The 22888-nt window shown below is 36.5% G+C and overlaps 1 protein-coding gene across 2 annotated transcripts in view; it reads left to right on the top strand.

Annotated features, from left to right (window-relative positions):
• The window catches only part of gtf3c2 (general transcription factor IIIC, polypeptide 2, beta), a 51406-nt gene extending 33326 nt beyond the window's left edge, over positions 1-18080 (top strand). The window contains exons 14-20 of one of the 2 annotated variants that reach the window (XR_015935356.1): positions 1914-2075; positions 4339-4426; positions 5852-5977; positions 6148-6303; positions 11695-11802; positions 15869-16810; positions 16857-18080. Coding sequence is in view for 1 of the 2 variants with exons in the window: in XM_088624942.1 (XP_088481068.1) it covers positions 1914-2075; positions 4339-4426; positions 5852-5977; positions 6148-6303; positions 11695-11802; positions 15869-16099 (871 nt within the window). In the remaining variant the exon portion in view is untranslated. Of the gene's footprint in view, positions 1-1913; positions 2076-4338; positions 4427-5851; positions 5978-6147; positions 6304-11694; positions 11803-15868 lie in introns of both variants that reach the window. The other variant, XM_088624942.1, reaches the window with a different exon arrangement.
• The last annotated feature ends 4808 nt before the right edge of the window (positions 18081-22888 follow it).

The raw sequence follows: 22888 nt of genomic DNA, 5'->3' as shown, positions 1-22888 counted from the left end.
ACTGTGTGGGATTTTTTTATGGCCATTCAGCCTGAAGGAAAACCAAGGACAGTTAATGAATCTGAAAGCCCACGTCCTTTGATAATAGCTTTCTCTGTTTTGGTTTACGGGAGAAAATGATTTTTTTTTTCAAATAAAAAACTGGATGTCTTGCTCTATATCTTACATTTTTTGTTTTGTTTATAAGCTTTCTATCTTCTTGATTCTTTTTTTTTTTTTCAAAAGAAAGCAACATGGAAAGATACCTAGGATATATTTGTCAGAATGCTGGTATATTATTATTCTATTGCTGCCAAGTGTAAATTGCACTAATGCGTCTAGTACTATTACACACACTCTTCCCAATATTAATGCTAATAACTCGAATAATAATAATGTAATTCTGCAAAATACTTTTTTAGAAACAGGACCAGGTTTAGATCTATAGTAAAACATCAAAGTTCTATACAGTGACATAACTATAGTTATGTTTTTAATTCTTATGGCTTATGTTAGAAGTTTTTAGTTCAACTGTTTATTTTGATTCCAACAAAGATATTGTTTGTTTTTCGTAATCCACTACCTTCACGTCTGAAGAAACACAGCGCATTCTTCTCAGTCTCTTCAAATGTGTCAGCTGTAAGAGGTGGCACACAATTGGCTGAGCGCCTCCAAAGACAGGTCTGGGATTAGTCCACCAGGGCTCTTGACTCCCAACAGCGCAGTGACCTCTGTGCACCTGCAGCCTGGCAAGCTGGCAGGCTTGGGATTCTGTGTGTGAGGACAGGCCTCTTGTACGTGGCTGCATGGCCTGTGACTTTTTAGCTCGAGGATGGGTGGCTCAGAGGATGTCTACCTGTACACCTCTTCATTTTTCATTTGATTTACACTCGATTGGCTATTAAAAAAATGGATACATTTTCTGACAAATAATCACAAAAAAATATCTACAAAAACTTTCCAGGACTATGTGATAACCTTGCAATCTCATCATTTTTTAATTAAAAATATACTCTTGAAAGTTTTGTGTTTACCTACTTTGGTAGAACAAAAAAGACACCTAATTCTACAAACTAAAGATATTGTATTAAATTTATCGAGTTGATATCTTTTTTATTTAATTTTTTCCTTTTTAAATCAACCTTTTTATTTTCTCTACAGCAATTATGTCAGTATTTCTAACTACATTACAATCAACACTATAAACTGCTATACTGACTACATAGCATTTAAAAATATAGTAGAATTGGGGAAACAGAAACATTAAGGGTATTAAAGCATAGTGTGATGCCAAACTGTAGAGCAACAAAAAACCTTGGCTTGGGTTTCAAAATTAAATTCTTCTGTAGTTGAAAAATGTTTTAAGCATGTACTGCACCTTAGATTAAAGCATGATTCCACACATAATCAGTTTAATTATATGCAGTCATCTCTTTTGGGTTTAGTTAATTGTTATTATATTTTACATGAGATATTGCTAGATTTCACTCTTTAACATATAGGTACAGTCCTGGTGGACAAAGATAGCATTCAGATAGATTCAGATAGCATATAACTAGTGACAGTAAATTGGATTTTGTGGATGAAAGATGTGGTTTAACTTAGTTCTGAATTAACTGTAAAATTTTGTTCAATGCTCAGGTTTGCCAGGGTTTGCAATGAATACTTGTTTTAACAGATACTGTCTGTTTAGATATTATTACTGCGGGGGAAAAAAACTATCCAGATCAGTGGCAAGGCTAACGTAGCTTTATTATCAGTCAATAAAATCTTTAATTTCAATAAGTTTTAAATGTGAGACATTAACAGACTCAGAAAAGCCATGTTACGCAGGTTCAGTACAAAAGATGAATCCTTGTTTCCTGGGTGATTTTAATGACCTAATTGGATTTCCACAGAATTTACTTGGCCTCTTTCTATTTTCAACCCTTCAGTAATTTTATAGTCACAGCCAGCGAGGACAGGAAGGTGAAGTTCTGGGACCTCAGAAGGCCTTACGAGCCCCTTAATGTCTTCAAACGCTACCTCACAACAGAGATCTCATGGTTGCTGTACTGGTGTGGAGTCTGTGTTGCCCAGGAGAACTGCTACACAACGTGAGTCTCCTTTCTTCTTTCTTAACTAATGTCTTTTTACCCAGGGCAATTTGATTGGGATCCTGGCTGCCAGAATTGTACACAGTATTCTAAATGTGGCTTTCCTCGTGCATTGCACAATTGTAACATAACACCCATTGACTTAAAAAAATCTACGTTTTTTCTACCTGGTCATTTTTTCCAACACTGATTCCAGTAGTAGCATTATCTGTTTTGTAACATGCCAATAGAAGTCCATCCATAAATGTTTTAACTGCTTTATCAAATACAGAGTCGCAGCGATGCCGGAGTCTATCCTGGCTAGAAAAGGGAGCAAAGCAGGATACACCCTGGACACGGCAATCCATTGCAGGGGACACACAGACACAAACACTCATACAAGGGTCAATTAATCTACCAAAATGCTTCTCAAGCTTCTCTCCCTGTCTGTGTGTCTCATGGAGAGCAAGTTGGGGTATGAGAAAAGACAAATTCCTGATACAAGAAATTGTATATGGCCAATAAAGTGATCTTAAAATCTTAAAAATGTATCAGAGCACCAGGAGGAAACCCATGCCAACATGGAGAGAATATACAAACTCTAAACAATGCTTCAGGGCCCCTGTGCTGTGTGGCAGTGATGCTAATCACTGTGCCACCCTGCTGATATATTTGAGTAGAGCATTTGTGCAATCTCCATTTTAGGAAAGGAATACATTTCTTTCCAAATGACATGCAGTTAGTCATTTCATTGTTCATCAAGTTAAGATGGTTAGTTCTGAAATGGCAAGAATAGTTGGGAGAACATTGTTAAAATAATATAACAATTTCTGCAGTGTGCAGCTAAAAAAGAATAATATTTTCAGTAGAAAAGCACCGTAAAATTTCTTATTCTGTATTCTTCCTGCATTTTCACATAGATCAGTAACACAATGATGTATGTGTATTTTAGTATGCATAAATATTTTACCATTTTTAAAGTCAAAATACTTGGACCTAGCCTTGTACATGACTGAGATATTATAGCTACCTGGGTCTCTCGATGACAGATCTAAACATGATCCTAATGAGAGAAAATTTCAGTAAGAGAAAAGTAAAGGCACTCTTATAAAATAAAAGATCCTTCTTTGTAAACCAGTGCTTAACCAGTGGAACCAGTTCCCCTTACGTATATCTAATAATGACCTAAAATATGATACAGAAAATATAATATAATCTGGCCTGGATGATACCACAGAAAAGGAAATAAATTACATGTATATGTAAGGTCCCCCTTTTCTTAGTATAAAGTCAGCCGATCATATTTCTGTCCTTTTTGTCCTGTTTCTGTCCTCTGCGGACAAAGCCAAAAGTCTGTAAGTTAAAGATGGCATCCAAGGAAAATGAAGAACTTCATCATCAGGAGTAAAACAAAAAACAGATGGCCTTTTTTTGTTTATATCAGTCTTTGTCCCGGACTGGCCAATCACCTCTTAGCTTCCAAAAGAGTTTGGACTGGTGACATCCTTGAACAGCCTGGAAACTTTGCACTGTCACATGAGTTACTGTTAATTGAGAAGCTGAAACTCAGCTTGTGGTCTTCTATACCATCAACTCAAAGTCACCTGTCTAAGCCTGACTAAAACTGACCTGTATTGACCTACATGGTAATCAGAATGTTCATTGGCTAGACAAAAATACATATAGTTATTATTAAATCTTCTGTGACTGGTAGCTATACAGAATATATATATATTTTCAGGATATTTGTCTTTGTCTCCATGTAGAACATAATTTCTGTTTGGTATTTTAAAGGTACTTAGCAAGCCAATAGTCTGCTTAAGAAAAACTCCTTGGGAACAAAGTCAGTATATTCAAATCTCAGTGCAAATTATTTCGTTCACCAATGTGTAAGCCTGTGGTATTTACTTACAGAAAGAATTAGAATTGATCCGTTAAAAATGAAAACCCTAGATAAAGGTAATGTGCATTTGCTAGGCTAAGGCCATTTATTTTCCTCACTACGCAGTGCCTAACTTTCTTTAATCTTTCCTTTTATTGCCACCAGTGCCTAATATATCTTAAGCACAGGAAAGTAGTTAAATAAAATGTTCTTTCACAGCAGTATTCGCAATCCTATGAGTGAACTAATTAATTAGTTCATTATGGATATCAGTGTAAACTTGAAAAAAACAACAACTGTAAAACTGTTTTCCCAATTTAAGTTTTGAAAGCACTAAATATGTTTATTAAATTGCTTAGCCGAATTTCTATTTATAGAGTGTGTTTTTTGTTAACCTTGCAGTTATGGGATGAATGGTGTCCATTACATTGATGCTGGATACACGGGATCAAAGCCATATTTCGTCGCTCCACGAAGGGGAACAGTATGGGTAAGTGTGTGTCGAACTGTCACAGTGCTGACAGTCAGAAAAAATATATTTTATATAGTCAGCTACGTATGACATGGCTGGTAAGATAAAGCCAACAGTATTATCAAGTAGCCACATGTGGCTTAGCTGGTGATCGAGACACTGAGTTAATGTTTTTTCATAGTGGTAATAATTTTACTGTATTGAATTTATTTTTTTTTAAGTCAGAGTCTAGCTCTTGCTCTGAAACATTTCAAAGTCAACAAAATAAACATCAGGGATGTACATTTTACCAAGTAAAAAATAGTTACATGACCTAATAAGCAACCAAACCTCTGTGTTTCAAACACTGCTTATAATGATATAACTTTTATAATGAACACATTCTCTTCTACTGATTTTAACATTCTTACCATCATTCTCATATGTCAAATGTATCTTATTGTGTAAGTGATCTGAGCACCTTGAATTAGTCAAAAGTGGTTTCTTTACCCTGCACCAAAATTTAGTTTTAGTATTGTTTTTATTTTAAGAGAACTATAACATGAATCTTCAAACTAATTAAAACCCCTAAAGTCTCTGTAATATAATATTTCTCTTGTATTATCCTCTATTTTAAAAATGTCAGCTCCAGGTTAGAAATTATGTACAGACTTTGCCAGTTGCTTATTCTTTTGCACATACTGTAATGTTACTGTATATGAAGGGTCATATTAAGTTTGCACTAATGCAGATCCCACAACATTTAGCTTTCAACTGCACTTTCTAGGAGTGTATAGAGATCCTGTTTCACTACACAAAACCACTACTGTTACCTTTGGATGCGACAGAATTACTTCGTTACATTTTACATGTTGGTTTTTATTTAAACTTCATTCTGAAACAGAGTTTTTAAATGAAGGTTTTTATTATTAAGGGAATTTTTTTTTCCCTTAATAATAAAAACCTTCATTTAAAAACTGCATTTTGTGTTTATTTGTATTATATTTGTCTAATATTTCAATTTGTTTGATGATCTGAAACATTTCAGTGTGACAAACATGCAAAAAAATAAGAAATCAGGAAGGGGGCAAACACTTTTTCACACCACTGTATGTAAGTGCATTTGGTTTTGAGAATAGCACTTATGCTAAGGTTTAGGTGGGCTAAATGGTCTTGGAAAAAAAATTCTTCTTGTGTCAGGTAATAGTGTTTTTTTCGTTGTGACATTATACAGTATACTAAGCAGTTCAAATAAAACACTGTACTCAATGTGTTGTAATATTCAAGCATGAATATCCATATACAGCTAAATAACAAAAGTGGCTGGTGAAATATACAGGTACACCTTATGGAAACATTTAGTGAATAAGCTGCTTTTATTGTTTCCTTCAAAGTGTCCTCATTATACACCTGATACTAAGGTAATTATGTTACTTAAATGATGTATTCTCTTTTATTTGTCAGAGCATATCTGGTTCTGATTGGCTCAATACCTGTGTGACAACAGACAGTACCGGAGAGCTGTTGATGATGTTGCTTGCAGACATGTCTCAAAACCCCTATATTAAGCGCCCTATGGATCGCAGATTTGTATGTGCATTCTTCATTTTTTCCTACTTTGTGTTTTAAATATAAAAAAACATGCTATGCATTTGTAATTTTCTTATTTGTAGTAAAATTCAGTGCAGAAAACCATTTAGACTTTTTGATTTAACAGTATTAAATTAACTGCTTTCCCCATTCTTTTGCTTCACTATAAGCCTATCTATAGGGTGGAACTTGTTCCATATGGTACTGATTCAAAGGTACAAGAAGAAGACAACAAGAATCCTGTGAATACAGGACAGGTCTGCGAGCCTCAGACATACGGAGAAGCCATTAAGAAGTACTACTTGTTGTTCCGTGATACCGATATGGTGAGTGAATGATATGTGATTTCGTTTCCAACTTCAAAGAAAATATTGATTTAATTTGCAAAGCATACTATATATTGAAGTTAGTCCGTCTGTCTTTTCTAACCACCTTATTCAATATAGGGTCCTAGGGAAGCCGGAGCCTATCCCGGCAAGCAACAGGTGCAAGGCAGGATACCCCCTGGACAGGACGTCAGTCTGTCACAGACACACATAGACACTCACACATTCAGAAGCCAATTAACCTACTGTCTTCAGACTTTGGAAGTTTAACCAGAGTACCAAGAGGCAACTTGCATTGCACAGGGAGAACATACAGAACCCAAACAGATAGCAACCCAGGAACTGAACCCATGCCACTCTAGCATTGTGTCTGTATTTGTTATTTTTCTCTGCCAAAGCTGGGGGCAACAGCCTCATGCTGGGCCAGCAGTGTCAGCCAGACCTTACAGTATATCTGCCCACTGAAATTTCAATTGTAAAACAGGGTGAAATGAACAGAAATAAACCAAGAAGAGGATCACTGATTTTGAGTCCCTCTGCTGATAGATAACCTGGAAGTTAGGAAATGTTTTTCGACAGTTCTTTGAGCAGATAGAAAATAAGAGAAAATGTTGGTAAAAAAAACAATTTGATCATTAATTTTATAACAGAAAATAAAAGTCCCTATTAATGTTTGCAAATCCTTGAACCAATCACAAACCAGTGTAGCAGGCATTTAGCATACTAAAATAGCACTAAGCAAGAAAACACATTTAGCCTGTCAGTGTGCTTTATCAGACATTTAAGGCCCCTAGTGGCAAGTTAGCATTAGTTTATTTTGAGCTGAAACAAAGCCAAAGCACTGGATTCTTGGTAGCAACGATTGCGCACATGTACAGCTGCAGACACCTCTACAGAAATTAAAAGGGGACCTTTTCTATAATTGTGCAAGTTGTCTTTACTACCAAAAACATACAGGCTTCACTCCTGATTCTCTCCTTTCCTTTAGAGTTTTGAAATACACTCTGTTCACTATCATGGGTGCTCTTAATGAGAAAGATATAGTCAACATTGGTTGAAATCTTGCATCTCTACCTGTGCATCAGTTCTGACAATTGTGTGTGGTTTGCTACTTCTGCATTTGTCTGCATGTGAAACCTGACTTCTAAATGGTATTTTCTCACACACTGCTAATTGCTTATATTCCCATTTAATTTTTGCTGTGAATATATACTACAGGGTCTGTACAATATCTGTTATTTTTAACATCACCAAACCCACTGTATAAATATATATTAAGATACATTTTCTACTTTTATAATTTATTTAAGCAATAAGGCACGAGAGGCCGTGCTATATCGTGGGTATACACCCCACCTCGGGCCTAACAACCCCTTTTAACTGTGACTGTATGCACGATATAGCACAGGCTTCAGGTGCCTTATTGGTTTTCTAAAATGTTCCCCAAATATGTGATTGCCGTATAGAATGAATTTTAATTTAAAAATTTAACACAAAAATTAAGCTGTTTCCGTTCTTCTGCCTTAGAATATAGTCTCTCGTTTCTACGCAACGCAGAAACACAGCCATAAGTAACATTAACTAGCAAAGAGAGGACATTAGCCAGCAAATATGGGAGCACAAAAAATCACAAGGATCCTCAAGAGCGCAACAAAGACAGCAGAAGAAGATACATGTATCAAATACCTGAGAATCCAAGCTTTTTTATCTACGCTTTCTTATCTACGCTAAGAAGTAGTCTTTAAAAGCCTATGCGATTGATTTGATTGACTGTTATTAATCAGTCAGCCCATTGATATTTCTTTATCACACAGTAAATAGTCAAAATTCCTTCTGGGGTGTGTGTATATCAGAGAATATAGCACTGCTTCAAAAGCGGATCAGCCAATCAGATTTCAGGACCGGAACTATCCGTTTAATAAATTAAATCAAGAAACCTGTTGTTATAAACTTATATGAAGAACACTGCAATGTTCTGCTTTCCTCACACTTCCTTTTAACATGCTAACTGAGTTGACTGGTATCTTTATATCGTCCCTGTGTGAGAACTCTGCAATAGACAGGTACTCCTAAGAGATGTGGCCCTCCCTTACACCTTATGCTTTAGCAGTAAGCTGTGGGTTGCTTCATCCTTTCCTAGGAAGAAGCTATATTTTAATAATTGTTGGGATGGCTACTGTAAAACTCTTTAAAACCTCATCTAGAAACACATGACTAGTTTAAATATTCACTGATGTCATTAGAGAAGACCTGCATCTAACAGTCAGCTCTCTTTTGGGCTCTTTATGACCTGTTGGAACCTGAAGGTCCTGCTAGTAGAAAACGTTTTTAGGAACTGTGAATCTGGAAGATTCTGAGTGAGCAATAACAGACTGCAGAATTGAGGTCTGTCACGCCCAGTACACCTAGAGGGCGCTCTACTTCTCTCCTGTTCCTAGTTCCCTGTAATTATTCATGTCTTTCTGGTGTGTCTTGTTGTGTAGCCTATTTGCTTCCTGCTTCTGATCTGCTCCTCACTCAGCATTGACGTTCGGATGTCCTGAGACCCGCCTAGCACCAGGTCACTACTGTCCATGGCCTGAGGGCATAGGTTTCTTTACGGCATGAATACATGAACACGGCACAGCTGAGCCCGGAATAGCACCCGCCTCGCGGCTACGCATAGTGTCTATTTCCGCTCTCCTGCCATTCCACGGTTCATCCCTTCAGACATCCGTTCCTCTTCTAAGAGCAAGATGTGAATAATAGCCTACAATTTATGAGCACTTCTTACATTTTATGTACATACCAACAAATATTCAGGCCATAAAGTGTTAAAACACTGAGGTCTCTTAGCCTTTTAGCATTTGCTTTTAACAGTAAAATAGCACATATAAAAAATGCTGGATGCTCTTGATATACTATTTACCATTGGTAAAGAAAAGATGTTGAGGACAATGGAAAAAAAATAATGCTTAGAAGCACAAGTTAAATTCTGTTTGTGCATCAATATTGGGAAATTTCTCAAAAAGGAAGCAGAAAATTTGACATTTCTTTTGTTAGTCTTTTTTTTTTAATACTGTTTCCAATTGTAACAGTGACAAATGCAGCTAAGGTTTCCATTGAAGCTTTAGGTTAATATGCTGTTAGTTATGCTGTAAGACTAGTTATTAACCTTTACATGTTTTTAAAAAATTAAGTAATTAAGAATTGTTAAGAATTTTCTGTTTAGTTTTTGGAAGTCAGATTTGTGTTACTGGTTACATAAATGTGACTTATTTTTCAGTGTCAATTTATATTTGCATATAACAATATCCGATCCAATTCAGTTTTTTTGAGTTTTACAATAAATACAAAATGAGGCTTGTGATTATCGCAAAACTTGACATTTTTTACTGATTGATTCTAAAATCATTAAATACACTTTGCAGTATAAATAGAAGATCATGACTAAGCATCAGAGCTACAACATGAAATTGCAAAAAAATTAAAGATAGATATTAAATTTGGATTCCAAGTCAATTAAAATACAAAGCTGGTTTTAAGGAAGACTGAGGCTAGCTATACTTCTCTGTGCTAGACATGTTGCTACAATGTATCTAATTTCAGGGGACCTTTTTTAATCGTTGTGATTTGACATGGCATGTGGGCCTTAATACTCTGTACAGAGACTGTCAGATGCATTTCTCTTAAATTTCTCCAGCTCCTACTCCCTGGCCATCGTTATAGGCCATTACACACAGTAAGGGAGTGGATGAAAGGAACTGAATTTATTAGATTAGTTATCTCCTAGATACACCTGAGTGAACCGCCTGGATGTGCCTAAAGAAAGACTGGAATTGACCAAGAAATAAAGAAGGGGGTGGATGTGGAGAACTTGCCAAGTTAGCAAAGAGGCCGTTAATGGCTAGGCATTTTCAAGCTTATGTGTTGATTAAGTGCCGTATCCTTCATTAATTTAAAAATTAATCTCCCTCCTGCCCTGGGTCCACCATCTGTTCTCCTGCATTCCGCTCCACCGACTCCCCCATTGACTGCAGCAGACTGGAGTGCGGCACCGTCTGCTTTTCACAAATGGTCACAGCCCAGGGAGCACATCTTTCACCCCCTCGCACCACCCAGCCTCTGCCGTCTACACCTTGGGCTGGAACCTTGTGTATCTTGGAGGAACTTAACTGGACAAGAGTAAAAGGGGTTCCTCTAACTGATTGCTCAGCTCTTTCGCATTTTTTCACAGAGAGCACATTCTTCCTCCCTTGTGTGGATGCGGTTTATTGTGTATTCACACAAAGAGGAGAACAGTGTTACTACTATACTGTAGCTCTTGTTAATGTGTCGATGTCACACTGTGGATTCACAATGGCTTGAAGTGCCATTGTTGTCTGATGTAGCATGGTTTAAAATTCAGTTGTGCATTGCTCCTTTAAGTATCAATGCCGAGTTATTTGTTTGGATGTAAGAAAATTTACAAGAAAAAAATCAGAAAACATTTTCAATTCCGTCCATCCATTTTTCTAACTGCTTTATCCAGTACGTTGTTTCAGGGTAGCGACATCCATCCCATCAAGTAATGGGGCACTTTACTAAAACATTGCAGGGCTGAAACAGACAAAGCCCCACCAGGACCAATTTTTCCAGAACCCAGTTAACCTACTTTTATGTTTCTGGACTGTGTGGAGGAAACCAGAGCAACCAGCAAAAACCCACACAAACCTGGGGAGAACATACAGACTCCACACAGATAGCACCCCAGATCCAGAATTGAAGCCCTATCAGGGCCCCAGCACTGTGAAGCAGAAACCACCAGCAACCACCAGCAACCACTTTGTCACTGCCACCTCATTTTAAATTCAGAAATATAAGATGATTTTTTTACATTTAGTTGAGTTTTACAGTTTTGACAACTGATTTGTTTTTCAATGTTGCGGTTGGGGGATTCTATTTCATTTTATGTCATTTTAACACAGATTTCATAACTGAAAAAAAAATTAAATGCTGTGTATTACCAAGGACTGCTGACATTTGATATTAACAATTTCTTTAGATGAATTTTCTTGTTTAATGTCAATTAAAGTCTTTAAATCTACATGACTGTTTTTGTGGAGCAAAGATGGTTTTAAATCCACGAGAAACACATTATCATTTTTACAAGTAATAGGTTTATTCCATGCTGAAAAAAAGAAGAGAGAAAACACAACGTTTCGGCCGTGGAGCCTTCTTCAGGTGTGAGCATCATTTTTAGCCTGGATCTTCATTTTTAAAAGTTTGATACCATAATGTCAAGAAAAGCCGAAACAATACACAAACTGCATTTGAGAGTCCTATATGAGTATATAAGTTTCTGAAGCCTTCTGGAAGTTGAATGGCATTTAATTAATGGTTTGATAAAACAGCTTAAATCTTTACTTTCAGAGGACGTTTAAGAATGCCTCCAGCCGAGAACCTATGAAGCACATGCAAGCCACAGAAACAAAAGGTGCTTTGGCTCTGGACAGAATGCCTCTGGATGCCTTGTACAAGGTAAGTTCAGGCTATACAGCTCCAGCTCTTCAAAAATCTTATTAGCGCAATTCAAATGGATGAAGTACATGCAGTAATAAAAGCTCACCAGTTTTACTGGCCAACAGTTTTTCTTTTCTGCAAACATCTTTTTTGAAGAACTCCAAGCCACCAATAGCATTATTTTATTTACCAGTTGAAGATAGTCAGGGGACATCAACCGTTTTTCCAGAATTGTTTTATGTTATTGTAATTTAATGTGCAGCTGGGATGTCTAAAATGCTCCATTTTGTGTGAGCTAACATTTACATGGTTCATCACCACAGGAGCCAGAAGCAGCAAAACAATGGAAAAAAAAAAGGAATGAAATGTAATCAAGACCACTTCCAAGCAAAAGACATCTGGGGTTCTTTGCACGTTACAAGAAACATGCAAATTGTATTGACTCTTGTGTTTTGCCAATATTGTGGACAGAGAAGATAAGCATTTTCTCATTGTAAACCTTCTCCAAATTAAAAAAAAAGTGATAAAGCAGGCATTAATATCAAAGAGGTAGCGAGTGGGTACTCTGCGGTAATGTGGTGTTGCTGTTTGCATTACCCAAGTTGTAATAGAGAAAACGCTATGTCTCATTTGTGAGGGAAGATAAAGACGGACAGAAGCTAATGATCTGTAAAATGAAGAAAACGTCTCTTTGGGTTCTAGTGATAAAACGCTGTGAAATTGAAAGAAAGTGATAGCTCACTGGAGGGGGAGCTCTAGGGACCGTGATGTTAGGGACAGATACACAATTCATCCAGCCAAAGGCGCTTTGCTTCAAATCAGAGATACAATTATTGTTTCTTTTTATGTAAGTGGTGATCCTGCTTCATTAAAGTCTTTCGCTTTTAATTTTTTCACCCAAATAAAAAAAAAGATGTGAACTTGATCTGGGTTAAATTGCACTCTACAAACTGGATTTAGAGCAGGTTTTGTTCTTGTTTCTTATTCAGATAGTAAATTTGATCTCTGTGCACTGTATGTAGTGTTGCTGCATTTACAGCAAACTTAATTTGATTAAATATGATATGGCATCATGTTATAAAAGTATGTGATGTTCAAATTTGAATTAAATTAACAAATTACATTAAAAAATTAAATAAACATGTGAAATACATTCCACATTTACAGTGCCTTGCGAAAGTATTCGGCCCCCTTGAACTTTTCAACCTTTTGCCACATTTCAGGCTTCAAACATAAAGATATAAATTTTTTATTTTATGTGAAGAATCACCAACAAGTGGGACACAATTGTGAAGTGGAACGAAATCTATTGGATTTTTGAAACTTTTTTAACTAATAAAAAAATGAAAAGTGGGGCGTGCAAAATTATTCGGCCCCCTTGCGTTAATACTTTGTAGAGCCACCTTTTGCTGCGATTACAGCTGCAAGTCGCTTGGGGTATGTCTCTATCAGTTTTGCACATCGAGAGACTGAAATTCTTGCCCATTCTTCCTTGCAAAACAGCTCGAGCTCAGTGAGGTTGGATGGAGAGCGTTTGTGAACAGCAGTTTTCAGCTCTTTCCACAGATTCTCGATTGGATTCAGGTCTGGACTTTGACTTGGCCATTCAAACACCTGGATACGTTTATTTGTGAACCATTCCTTTGTAGATTTTGCTGTATGTTTGGGATCATTGTCTTGTTGGAAGATAAATCTCCGTCCCAGTTTCAGGTCTTTTGCAGACTCCAACAGGTTTTCATCCAGAATGGTCCTGTATTTGGCTGCATCCATCTTCCCCTCAATTTTAACCATCTTCCCTGTCCCTGCTGAAGAAAAGCAGGCCCAAACCATGATGCTGCCACCACCATGTTTGACAGTCGGGATGGTGTGTTGAGGGTGATGAGCTGTGTTGCTTTTACGCCAAACATATCGTTTTGCATTGTGGCCAAAAAGTTCGATTTTGGTTTCATCTGACCAGAGCACCTTCTTCCACATGTTTGGGGTGTCTCCCAGGTGGCTTGTGGCAAACTTTAGACGAGACTTTTTATGGATATCTTTGAGAAATGGCTTTCTTCTTGCCACTCTTCCATAAAGGCCAGATTTGTGCAGTGTAAGACTGATTGTTGTCCTATGGACAGACTCTCCCACCTCAGCTGTAGTTCTCTGCAGTTCATCCAGAGTGATCATGGGCCTCTTGGCTGCATCTCTGATCAGTCTTCTCCTTGTCTGAGCTGAAAGTTTAGAGGGACGGCCAGGTCTTGGTAGATTTGCAGTGGTCTGATACTCCTTCCATTTCAAGATGATCGCTTGCACAGTGCTCCTTGGGATGTTTGAAGCTTGGGAAATCTTTTTGTATCCAAATCCGGCTTTAAACTTCTCCACAACAGTATTACGGACCTGCCTGGTGTGTTCCTTGGTCTTCATGATGCTCTCTGCGCTTTCAACAGAACCTTGAGACTATCACAGAGCAGGTGCATTTATACAGAGACTTGATTACACACAGGTGGATTCTATTTATCACCATCAGTCATTTAGGACAACATTGGATCATTCAGAGATCCTCGCTGAACTTCTGGAGTGAGTTTGCTGCACTGAAAGTAAAGGGGCCGAATAATTTTGCACGCCCCACTTTTCATTTTTTTATTAGTTAAAAAAGTTTCAAAAATCCAATAGATTTCGTTCCACTTCACAATTGTGTCCCACTTGTTGGTGATTCTTCACGTAAAATAAAAAATTTATATCTTTATGTTTGAAGCCTGAAATGTGGCAAAAGGTTGAAACGTTCAAGGGGGCCGAATACTTTCGCAAGGCACTGTATATATACAGCAAGTAAAATATCAAAAGGTTAATAACTGTTAATAAGTGTTTTGTAAAAAACTGCCATCGTGTCAGTTTGAGATATACAATTGATTTCCGTTAATTCATTTTATTTTTCCATTTTTATTTACTTTCACCCCAGAGTGATTAATATATGCAATTCTTCAGTGCAGAAGAGAGAAATCAGTGCATTTCGAATCAGCCTCTTTTAATGAGTATGATTTTTGCATTATTTTCATTCCCAGATAACCTTTATGCTAACATAATTTTTTCTATATGGGTAATAAAAAATACATTTTTCAGCTTGTGGAGTAGCTTTTAAGGGCTAATTTGTTATTTCTGGGTCTGCTACAGCAAACATTTCTATTTTTTCACATTTCTAAATTAAGAAGTATAACTTTATGATGATATTGATGTTATCAAAAATTGATGTTTTTGATTGATGTTTGAAATATTGATGTTTTCCTCATAAGGCACAGAACTACAAGGAACAGGTAAGTGGGATTAAAACTGAAAGTGTGAATTGTTTATTCTTGATCCGAAAAAGCTCTAAGGACTGCAGTTTAACCGAATACATTTGTTTTCAAGTACCATTGTATGTGGACAGGTGCTGTACATTTATACAAACATGACTTTGTACTTTAGCAAAAAAGTATTTTTCACTTGTGATGTATCTTTTGCCACTGGAATTAAAAATCAGTTAAATAACCTCATTGTTTTGTCATCGTGCCAGCAGCCATATCACCCTTCAACTGAAAATTGGCAACCCACTGAAGCTAAGCAGGTGTGAGCCTGGTCAGTACCTGGATAGGAGACCAACTGGGAAAAATTAAGGTTGCTGCTGTAAGAGGTGTTAGTGGGACCAGCATGGGGCACTCACCCTGCTGTCCGTGTGGGTCTTAATGCCCCAATATAGTGACAGAGACACTATAGTGTAAACAGGCGCCATCCTTCGGATGAGATGTAAAAACCAAGGTCCTGACTCTGTGGTCATTAAAAATCCCAGGGAGTTTCTCGAAAAGAGTAGGGGTGTAACCCTGGCGTCCTGGCCGTCCTTGGCCCTTACCAATCATGGTCTCCTAATAATCCCCATCTATGAATTTACTTCATCACTCTTTTCTCCTCCCCACTGATAGCTGATGTGTGTTGGGTGTTCTGGCGCACTTTGGCTGCCATTGCATCATCCAGGTGGATGCTGCACATTGGGGGTGGTGAGTGGAGTGTCCAGAAAAGCGCTATATAAGTCTAAGCAATTATTAATTATTATTATTATCATCTACACCAACAGGCCCGCTTCAACCCCAACCTTGGAGCACATGGCTGGGTCTTGTCTGCAGGGCAGTCTGGCATCGTCCGCGCACACTGTCTGAGAGGAATGAACAGCCCTGTTATCACGAAGCTTGTCCGTGAGAGCCAAGCACAGTTCAATGCCATGTACCAGCCTCAGGGAGACACAGCCAACGAGTTCATCGTCACTGCTGTCCAACACAGAGTGGAAGCCATTGTAGAGGTGCAGTGACAGCCTGAGGGGAGCAATCCACTGCTGTTTGCAGAACTTGGGGAAGCAACACAGAGCACTTGAAGGAAAAAAGTACTTCATGGATTATCTGTTCTCTTTTTATTAACTGCCTTCTTTCTTGAGATCGTACATCTTGTCAAGTGTGGTTTACAGTTTTGGTGATGGTCTCATGCACTTGTCTTATGTTTTAATAGTTTTGTTTTTATAATTAACTTATTTCAACTACAGCTAAAATTATTTTCATAAAAAAACAGAAATGTTAGTCTTCTTATTTTTTATACGCATTTTAGTGTAAATGAACGGAGACCATTTTAAAGCTAAGCTTTTTGTTAAAAAGCAAGAACTTTTTTCTTGTTAAACAGAAACAAAAAGGAAAACTTTAACACTGTAGATATTTCATATCTGGGCTATGTCCCATGACAGTTTTGATTGTTCTGGCATGTGGCATGTATGTAGTGTAATTCTTTAGTTTAAAGCAGCATTTTTTGCATATTCGTCATTGTGATTTTAATCTTAAAAATCCCTTTATATCTTTTCTGTACCCACTTAAATTCCTTCCTGTTGTTTAGCAGCACAAACCAGAAAACCCAGAACACTTGACCCCATATGTTCTTGACAGATTCATGTAAATGAGAGATACAAATTTAAAAGGAGCAAAAACCTCAGTCATAGAAGTTTCCGTGTAGAAATGCAGTAGCTTGCTTAGCTTCAGTGCTTTGTTACTCCTGCTGGAATTCTTGTTTCTGTTTTAGAGAAGTATTTTATGTTGAAAAGCTAGAAATAACAGAAAGATATGATGAATCTGAAATAAGTAAAATTTGGGAAGCAAAGCAGAAATTTTAGTATGAAGAATTAAAATGATTTATTTCCATGAAAAATCCCACATATTTTACAATAGATTTTTTTGCACTTATCAATACATTTTGTGTATGTAATCAGAGCACAGAGCTACTGTATGCACAATATATTCAATGTGTTATTGCTGACAAGTGTTTTTATTTCTTTAGAAAACAAAGATTAAGTTCCAAATCAACAGCCCAAAAATAATCTTATTAGAAAGTTTTAATTAGAAATCACTTTTTAGAGAAAGCAGAAATTCTGCAATTACACTTTACGATTAAAACAAATTAATTAATTCTTAACTTGTTTTAGTCTTTTCCTTGAAGGTGCAGAGTTTAAGATTTACCTGTTTTCTTTGTTATTGAAATTGTATCCATAAAGATGGTACCTCATGTCATTAAGCTAAATTGGAAGTGTAAAATGACTCTGTCCCATGATTTGGTTATATGTTTGTAATAGAAATCCAAGAAGTTAACATAGCCCAAAGCCGTTCTGGTTTAAGTAGGTAGTGTAGAAAGTATGAAACTTTGGGTTTTCTGTCTTCTCCATCACATCAATTGATATATTTTATTATTACAGTACCACTCATCTGCCCTCTCTAGTCTGTTAGATTGTTTTACCCTTTTTTTTCCAGTGTCTTGTTCTTGACTACGGCATAGGCATTATTACTGCTGAGTCATCTCATCATTCACATGACAGTGGTTCTAGTTTATTTTGAGGCACTTAAGTAAACTACTGCTTAGAAGGAGTGATTATACAGTTTTGTGTTTCTAACTGGAAAATTTCTAAGTCACCCTTAAATTTACTAAAGATGATTATTTTTTATGCAGCCAGAAAACAGGTTAGACCTTTTAGACGATGCTTGATTATTTTATTCTTGCTCTGATGTACATCATAGCTCAGGTCCTCTGAGCAGTAACATTACAGCTGGCATATTGCTGACTTATTACTGGTTTTGTGGTCGTATACAATAGATCTACATTTTTGTCATTGTAACATGCACAACCTGTTTCTTCAACATAATCAATTTAAGGAATGTTCTTTTAGTTCTTCCCCAGATAATTGTTATTCTAGTTATGTTGGAGTTTTCATACAAAAATATATTTCTAATAATAAACTGTCCCTAAATGGGTACAATCTGTTTTGTGTGGATGGATCTTATAATGGAAGTTGGGGTTTACAATTTACAGTGTTCTTGTTCATCTAAATGTCCAAAAAATAGATTTACTTGTTATCAACATCTATCTATAATAAGACACTGTTGGACAACCTGTGCTTCTGTTGCTACCTTAACTTTGTTTAAGGAACTTATTGTTTCTAACCGGGATTTTATTTGATTGGGAGATTTAAAATGGGGTGTGTTAATACTGACTCATTTAAGAATTGGCTGAATTTTTTAAACTTCTGTCACACCAAACCTTCTGGGAGAAACTCAAGTCCCCAGTGACTTGAGTGCTTCACATCATGCTCACAGGGTTTGTCAAGTATGTGTCATCTGGATTTTGTAAAGATTTTACTGATCATTGTATCATAGTGTGTGTTATAATCACCTTGAAAGAGAATCTCTTCTTTTGATTTTAGCTAGAAGCAATTTTATAAATTATAAAGCTCCTCTCTAAAAGATGGTTTTAGCAATATTAGTCTCAACATGCTTATACCATTTGAGTTTCAAAGTTAAAAATCACAGTCCTTTCGCCTGAATTTTTCATTTTGCTTTATAGGGACATACATGTTAACGATTATATTAATTATATCATTATTTCTAGTGCTTAGTACATTCCAAGATAAAATCCATGCTAAAACAAATGTCATGACCTGTAATGCACACATTGTCATTTGTGCACTGCATCCCTATAAAGCATATATGAATGTAATTATGAGATCTTGTGCAGCAATTATGAAGGGATTATGAAGCCATTAGGCAGCAACATTCAAATAAAGTGTTATAAAAAAACATTGAATTTTTCATTACTGCTGGTATCGTGTTATTATGTTGGCTAGTCAGAATGGTGTTAAACCAATTTTTATAACACCTGCTGCTCATGGCACAGTCTGATGACCCACTTGTTCAGTCTCTGTTTAGAACTGAAATCCCAGCAGACGTTTTCAATAGGAGTCGTATATCAGAACTCAATTGCTAATATAAAGTTTACCTTGCTTTTCTAAGAATACTGAAGAGTACTCTTTTCAGGCAACAGTTACATTATATCTGATGAACAATCTTGTTTTTGTCCCAAACATGAATGTGCCACAGCATCTTTAAAGGTGTTCAGTGACATATTAAAGACTCATGACAAAAACCACACACCAATGCAGCTATCATTATAGATTTACCTAAAGCTTTTGACGCTGTGGTTCACTCAATTCCTCTAAAAAAAGCTGTGTGGTTTATTAGATGGAAACTCCCTCAGATGGTTTCAGATTTACAGTACAGTATGTACATCACTTTATAGATTGTATCTGTATATAAAGGAATTCCACAAGGTTCTATTCTGATATCTGCACTGTTCTCCACTTATCTAAGCAGTACTGTTCAGGCAATACACAAATGAAATGTCCATCTCTATGCCAACAATACCATTTTAATCTGAACTGGAACTACTTAATTGGTGACAACCCAATTTGCAGCTTAGTTTTGACTAATTCCTCGAGCAGTCTAGCCTGTCTCGTTTCCTAAGTCCTGTTAAAAACAAAATGGTTTATAATTAAAATAGCTCAAACTGTTACAGTAGTCATCATCACAGTGTTTGTTCATTAAGTTAGAATGAGCAATTCACTATTTATACAAATCTAGGCATCAGTTTGCATTGTTCTTTAACTTTCAAAGTCACATTAACAAATTACATGTTTAAGTCAAGCCTAGGCTTGGATTTGTTTAGCACAGAAAATGTTGTTTTGACTGCTCTTGGTATCTAAGAATACCAAGAGCAGTAGTTCAAATACTACTCATTTTGGAGTATGCTAATGAGTACAAAATATCCTCTTAAGATGCACTTGGGAAACATGATGTCTTCTGTCATTCTACCATAAGACTCAGTGCTCCCCCATACTCATCATTGCAACTTTCATTCTTAGTGAGCCTCTCTGCATTCTCGACCAATAAGATAAGATATTAGCCATATACTGTACATTTTCTTGCATTCAGAAGTTCTTTTTGCATACCCAGTTTGCTCTCCATACAGTGGTATGGACATATCATGAGGAGGGACGTTGAGGAAGTAACAAAGAGGGTAATGGAATTTGAGGTGGAAGGTAACAGGGGAAGAGGCAGGCCTAGAAAGAGATGGATAGATTGTGTGAGAAAAGATATGGAGGTATGTGAAGTGAGTGAGGAAGATGTGCTCGACAGAGACAAGTGGAGAAGAGCAACCAAAGCAGCTGAACCCAGGACAGTCTGGGACTAAGGCTGTGAAAAAGAAGAAGAAGATACCCAGTTTGCTCTCCATGAGACACGCAGGCATGGAGAGAGAAGCTTGGGGTTAGAGCACAAGGTCAGCCATTTATACAGCACCACTGGAGCAGCTGGGGTTTTGCTCAGGGGCTGAACAAAGTAGGATTCCTCTGCCAGCTGTGGGATTTGAGCCGGCAACCTTCCAGCCACAGGCACAGATCCTTAGCCACAGAGACAGAAATGCTTCTCTGGTTTAATTTAGGGATCTTTAATTGGGAATACCCCTACTATGCTCATAATTTATTTATGTTCTTTCTGCCTTATTACTTCTTAAATTGTACAACATTTAGCAACATGAACCTCCATTTTGCCAAATCAAACATCAGTGACTGAGTTCAGGCACAAGTCATTTCAATTTGCCTCTGCCAATGAAAGTAATTATCTGCAGTCCAACTTGAATGTGAATGTGTAATCACTTCATAAATTGACATTTTGTTTTTCTATCACTGTGCTGTGCAGCAACAGTGCAAACGTTGTGTGGAGGGTATTTGTACACTCAGACAAACACGAAAGCACAAAGAAGTGGTGTGATATGTTCAGTGTTGGTAGGCATACCTTAATGTAATGTACATGACAGCCTGCTGCCTGCTATTATTGAATGAATAAGTGGAATTTTTGAAATCTGGGCTGTGTGCAGGGATAGGCATTAATGCAGAACATTTGCCAATAGCTGTATTAAAGAAAATATGGAATGAGGTCCCCTTATAATGCAGACTATTTTACAAATAAAATGTGTGGTTATTGTTATAGCTATATTCTAAAGTATTCTTTAATTTTGAGATGGAATGCCTAGAAGCTATTTAGACATCCCTCTTCTAATTCGTGAGGGGTTTGCAAATTACTTTTTAAAGATAATAGCCATTAAAATTATATAGGCTAAGTGAGGAGTTTGAACATCAAGCCATCTTCACCACACTGAAATAAAAGCCATTAACTATAAAAAGACATTTTATACTGTGATAAAAATAAGTTCCTCTTGGGATTGTTTTATGGAGGTTTGCTCCATTTTGTGTTTTATTTAATGCAGAAATTTGTGTAATAAAGCATTTATCTATAATATATGCTAAGAAGTGAATCCTGATAACTTTTTTGTCCTCTAATCTGACCTGTGGATACTGTTGGGAACACAGGGAGAACATACAAAAACTCCAGGCAAGCAATGCTAACCACTACACTACCATGCCACACCGCCATTGTGCACCATACATTGAAAAGATCTTTAAAGCATACAGGTACTTCAGTACAGTACATATTAGATAAAGAATTTTAATTAATGCATATGTAAATAAATGTAGTTTAAGAAGTAATGTTTACATTTTATGAAATTTGATATTCCAGGGCAATGTAGTGATAATATAAAAATGCACATGTGACGTTTGTGTTAAAAAATGAATCCCTGTTCTCTGTAACAAAGTGCAACTTTTAACTACTATGGAATCTAGTGTTGTAGATTGTGAACTGTGGAAAATCCAGAAAATGAATTTTAGGACAGTCCTTTGAAATTGTTGAAAAGAAAAGTTGAGTCATAAAATTATTTTCAAACCTACAGTGCTTGTGGTGCCTTAGACTGAAATCCAATTGCTAATTCATCTGTTATTGTATGTCTCAGACACAGACATCAGTTGCACATACAGTAGATGTTTCAGATACAGTTCGTATTATGGCCTCCTTTGTTCTAAAGACCGCTTTCATTTGTTCTTCTGACCACGTACAGTAGCTCCTGACAGGAGTCCCAAAACATTTGACAAATGTGAAATTAAAAGGTAATTTCTGAGAGAACACTAGGATTTTCTTAAAAGTCACAATGAAAAATTAAAACTACAGTAAGTGTGATGTTGATATAACAGGCAGGCTTTTGTTTACTTGAATCAGGTTCTGCCTCAAATTAAATATTTAAATTTGTATTTAGAAATTTACATTAGGTATAGCATTCCTGAGCTTATGTTTATTGTTCATGGATCAGCAAAATAAATGAATAAAACCAATACAATAAAAAACAAATATACTGTATGTATTAAGGATTGAAATATAGCTTAATGAGGAATATGGTTCTATTCTCTTCACTCTTTAAAAATTGCCACAAAATTAATTAAAATGGAATAATCAGCCCAAAAGTGTTTTTGTGCTTCACTGTAACTAAATTGTAAACTGTTAAAATTGCATTGTAATCTCGAGCAAGAAACAAGAAAGTGGTTGCTTGTAAAATGTGGTCACAAGTAACTTGAAATGCATATACAGTAAGGCATGTCCTTATACAGTATGTTATTCTTATATCTCGTAAGAGTTATTAACCTTCATTTATTCTCTTTCTTTTTTTTCTGAGCATCAGTGTTGACACAAAACATTTCTTTTGAAGCTTGTCTCCTTGTCTGTGTGTCTGTGTGTCTTGTGGAGAGCAAGCTGGGGTATGTGAAAAGACAAATTCCTAATGCAAGAAATTGTTTATGGCTAATAAAGTGATCTTGTTGTTTTTTATTATAACAAAAAAGGTCCAAAAA

This window comes from Lepisosteus platostomus, chromosome 3 (genome assembly GCF_059453375.1).
Source record: "Lepisosteus platostomus isolate fLepPlt1 chromosome 3, fLepPlt1.hap1, whole genome shotgun sequence".
Lineage (NCBI taxonomy): Eukaryota > Metazoa > Chordata > Actinopteri > Semionotiformes > Lepisosteidae > Lepisosteus > Lepisosteus platostomus.
The sequence above is the reverse complement of the archived record's forward strand: the minus strand, read 5'-3'. Positions and strand labels throughout refer to the sequence as shown.